This window comes from Lactuca sativa, chromosome 5, assembly GCF_002870075.4.
Source record: "Lactuca sativa cultivar Salinas chromosome 5, Lsat_Salinas_v11, whole genome shotgun sequence".
NCBI lineage: Eukaryota > Viridiplantae > Streptophyta > Magnoliopsida > Asterales > Asteraceae > Lactuca > Lactuca sativa.
In genome coordinates, this window is record NC_056627.2 from 202,869,592 (window position 1) to 202,873,786 (window position 4,195).

General features: G+C 32.8%; 1 protein-coding gene across 1 annotated transcript; it reads left to right on the forward strand.

The window, feature by feature from the left end:
* The first annotated feature begins 1,331 nt into the window (after window positions 1-1,331).
* On the forward strand, window positions 1,332-2,171 carry LOC111891531 (receptor-like protein kinase FERONIA). Its single transcript, XM_042902055.2, has one exon. The coding sequence runs from the start codon at window positions 1,524-1,526 to the stop codon at window positions 2,169-2,171; it is 648 nt and encodes a 215-aa protein (XP_042757989.1). The 5' UTR covers window positions 1,332-1,523.
* The last annotated feature ends 2,024 nt before the right edge of the window (window positions 2,172-4,195 follow it).

A 4,195-nucleotide genomic window follows, 5' to 3' on the forward strand; every position in this document is an offset into this window, starting at 1 on the left:
CATATATCTCGCATACAATCCTCGTTTTTGACGTTCTTTATATCCACGCGTAGGTGAGATTATGCTCTACAACTTTCATTTAGACTCCATCGGCTAATTTAGACTTTATTTTTATTATATTATTTTTAGTAAGCCGGGACAGGAAAACTCCGTTAGAAATTCATAACTTCTTCATCTGACGTCCGTTTTCGTCTGTGTTTTTACCGTTGAACTACTATCGACAAGACCTTCGATTCTCGTTTAAATTGTTTTGGCCAAAGATCACTCGATCTCAAATTCGAGATTTGGGCTGCATACCGCTAAGCTGAAACTTAGAAAAATCATAACTTCCTCATACGATGTCAGATTTCGGCGTTCTCTTTATACACGCTCTCGGTTTAACGTATTCTACGACTTTCGTTTAGATCGCTAGAGCCAAATATCGCTCTATCATAAACTCACTGTTTACGTCGCGCTGTGTCGTGCCGGTTTTGTCGCGAAACTTCGACAGGTCATAACTTCTTTGTTATAACTCAGATTTCGGCATTCTTTATATATCTGGAATCCTTGTAACATATACTACAGCTTTTATTAAGACTATTCATTCTAAATAATCTTCTATCAAAAAGTCATTTTCGACACTTATTGTCTCTTAATTGACTAGCTCTGATCTACAGGTGTTACAGTTATAGTGATCAAAACCCATCAAATGTAACGCTGCCCACTTCACTCGTATGCCTTAAATAAGCAAAATATGAACTCTATATTTAGTACTACTTATTTTTATTTTATTTATAGTAAAATTATTGATTTTATTTAATGTTATTGTTAAATACAAATTTTCTTTTTACAAATATTTCATGCGATTAAAAAGTAACAACTAGACGTAGTTTTATAAAACATTTTACAAAAATCCTTTAGAAGTGGTCAATAACTGAACGAGGTTTAAAGTAATAAGTTTTTGTTTGATAAAACTAGTGGAAAAATGAGAAAGAAAAAACTGTAGATAAGGTTGACAATCTTGGATGCTCTAATAGGAGACCTATTTTTCCATCTTTCAAAGTTAATTTAAGACTGCAAATAATATGTACTTTAACAATAGTACAAAAGCTGTTTGTGATATCATGTTGCACATTCCCGAAAACCGCAACAATTCCTGTGAATTTATTCCTTAATTGCCTAAGAAAACGTGGTTTTCAACCACCTATATGACTGTTATATAGGCCCCTAGAATAATATTTTTAAATGAAAAGATTCTCTTCTAGGGAAGAAAAATCAATGTCTGTTTGACCACAAAGAAGGCATAAGAATCCTTTCACACCGTCAAGATAAGTCATCAACTTTAGAATGGCTACAACCCTTTTGATGATATATTTAGAAGTAGTAACCAGAATCTGGTCCTAGTACACATCTATAATTATGTTTACCAGTCATGAGGTTGAGTCCTCCTCAACCTTAGAATTGCCAGAACCATGTCGCCAGCTTACCTTTCCAGAGATTCAAACGAGCAACCCAAAACTTCGATGAGTCATTGGTGATCGGCCATGGTGGCTTTTGGAAAAGTTTATAGAGGAACCATCATTAGTGAGGCAAGGATTTTGATTGTTGCCATCAAGAGGTTGGATTCAACTTCTAACCAAGGCGTAGTAGAGTTTTGGGCAGAAGTTGAGATGGTTTCTATGTTAAGGCACTGTCACTTGGTGTCTTTGATTGGTTATTGCAATGATGGGACCGAAAGAATCCTTGTTTATGATTATATGCCCCATGGAACCCTTGAAGATCATCTCCACAAACTTCAAACTCCTCTACCTTGGATGCTACGACTCAATATATGCATAGGGGCAGCTCGTGGGTTAAATTATCTTCACACGGGTACAGGAATTAAGCATGGAGTTATACACCGTGATGTGAAAAGCTCAAATATATTGTTACGTAAAACATGGGTAGCTAAGATTTCTGACTTTGGATTGTCCAAGATAGGTCCAACAAATCAGCAGTCCACACACGTAAGCACTGTTGTGAAAGGAACATTCGGATATCTAGATCCAGATTACTTCTCAACTGGTAGGTTGACAAGAAAATCCGATGTGTATGCGTTTGGTGTAGTAATGTTTGAAGTACTTTGTGGGAAACGAACAACGGATAGAACTCTTGATGAGGATCACTGGGGTTTAGCAAGATTGAATTTGTGACATTTGATACAAGTTTTGAAAACCATAAAGATCATTTTTGTCAAAAAAGTATTACAGATTGAATTTGTGACATTTGATACATTATATGGAACATTTATATAATTTTATCTAATAAATTTGTTGGATTGTATCATACCTTTAATTTTAAAATCTAAGTATAAAATTATAAAGTCTACATGTATTTTTTAGTAGATTATAAGAGGTGTTTTGATGTTTTTAATTTATTAAGATTATTATATATATTTATTTATATATCTCAAACTAGAGTTTAAAGTAAAATTTAAAAAATTAAAGGTTTCTTTTAAAATATTTTTTTTATCTTAAAGGGGTCAAATGAAAAAAAAAAAAAACATAAGGATCTATGACATAAAGTGATGTAACAGCCTCTCTAACTTTTATGCAAATTATGACAAACATATACAAGATAATGTTGTGTGAGTGGGTATACAAACCCACACGTTATGTTGAGTTGTCACCTTTAGGGTTAGTGCTTTGTGGCGTGAGTCACGACGGAACGAGATGTTCAATGGGAGAAGAGGAAAGTGGCAAAGATCATTGTGACCAATTTTTATCGGTTGCACATTAAAAAAATAAAAAAATCTTTTTCAATTTAAAAACCTATCAACTTCAACCGTAAATACCCTATATTTTTTTAACAATGTACAATATAAAAACATTCTCTTCTCATATATTTTTTACCTTCTACCTATGGATCCAAACCAAAATACCTCACCAACTCCAAACACCCCGAATACTCCAAATGATCCATTAGGAAATCTTAGTTACATGCAATTGATATCATCTTCAATCCAACAACAACTTTTATTCATCAATCTTTCATACTACCCACACTACTACCAACAACAACCATCACAATTCAATCAACCCCAATTTCAAGCCTTTCAACAATAACCTTCTCCGTGATTTCAACCCCAAACTTCTCAACATCAACAATTTCACGCACAACCTTCACAACCATCTCAAGTTCCATTATCTTCATCCTAACCTATAAATCTCAACAAAATGGCGACGACGACGAACAGGTTTTTAAAAATTCAACTATTTCTCGATAAATATCAATTCGGAAAATTTAAGGGTGTTTTTTAAAATTCAACAAGTTCTCGAAAAATATCGCAAGTAGATTCTATGTTTTTATGTTATTTTTTTAGTAATCCAGGTTCAATTTTCTATGTTCTTTTTTAGTAATTTAGGTTTAATTTTCCATGTTTTTTTATGTTTTTTTAGTAATTTGGGTTTAATTTTCTATATTTTTATGTTTTTTTTTTTTTTTTTTTTGGTATTTTAGGTTTAATTTTCTATGTTTTTTTAGTAATTTAGCTTTAATTTTTAATTTTTTAGGTTTATTTTTCTATGTTTTTTAATTAATGTAATATGGTTTCAATTAATGTTAAATATTTTATTATATTTTTTTATTTAATTTAATCATTAAAAAAAATTGTGGAGCTGTAACCATTTCCAATATCAAATGAGTTGGTGGTGAAGTTGCGGTGGCGCTGAGGTGGCAACGCTTTTTAGTGGTTTGGTTAACCACTCCCCTACACTAGTTATTGTGCAGATAGGAACCCCTGGTAGAAATGCAATTTGTAATATCATGTTGCACATTCCTGGAAACTGCAACAAATGCAGTGAATTTATTTTTTAATTTCCTAGAAAACGCGGTTTACAACCATCGCTATATGACTGTTATATAGGTCGGCCCTCGAATAATATTTTTAATTAAATGAAAATAAATATCTCTTCATGGGAAGAAATATCAATGTTTGTTTGACCACAAAGAAGATATAAGAATTCCCTTTCACGCAGGGGCGGAGCTTCAACGTTTGCTTCGGGGGGTCGGAAATATAATATGTTAAAAAATTGTTAAACATCGGGGGACACAACCAAAATTTTATATTTTTGAACCAAAAATGTATAAAATAAAAGTATGAGGGCTGTTTATAACTAAAAAAAATCAGGAGGGCCGCAGCCCCCTTGCCCTTATAAAGCTCCCCCAATGCTTTCAC

Bases quoted from the DNA above. Each gene is read 5' to 3' on its own strand.
- LOC111891531 (XM_042902055.2), top strand. From the start codon at position 1,524: ATGGTGGCTTTTGGAAAAGTTTATAGAGGAACCATCATTAGTGAGGCA.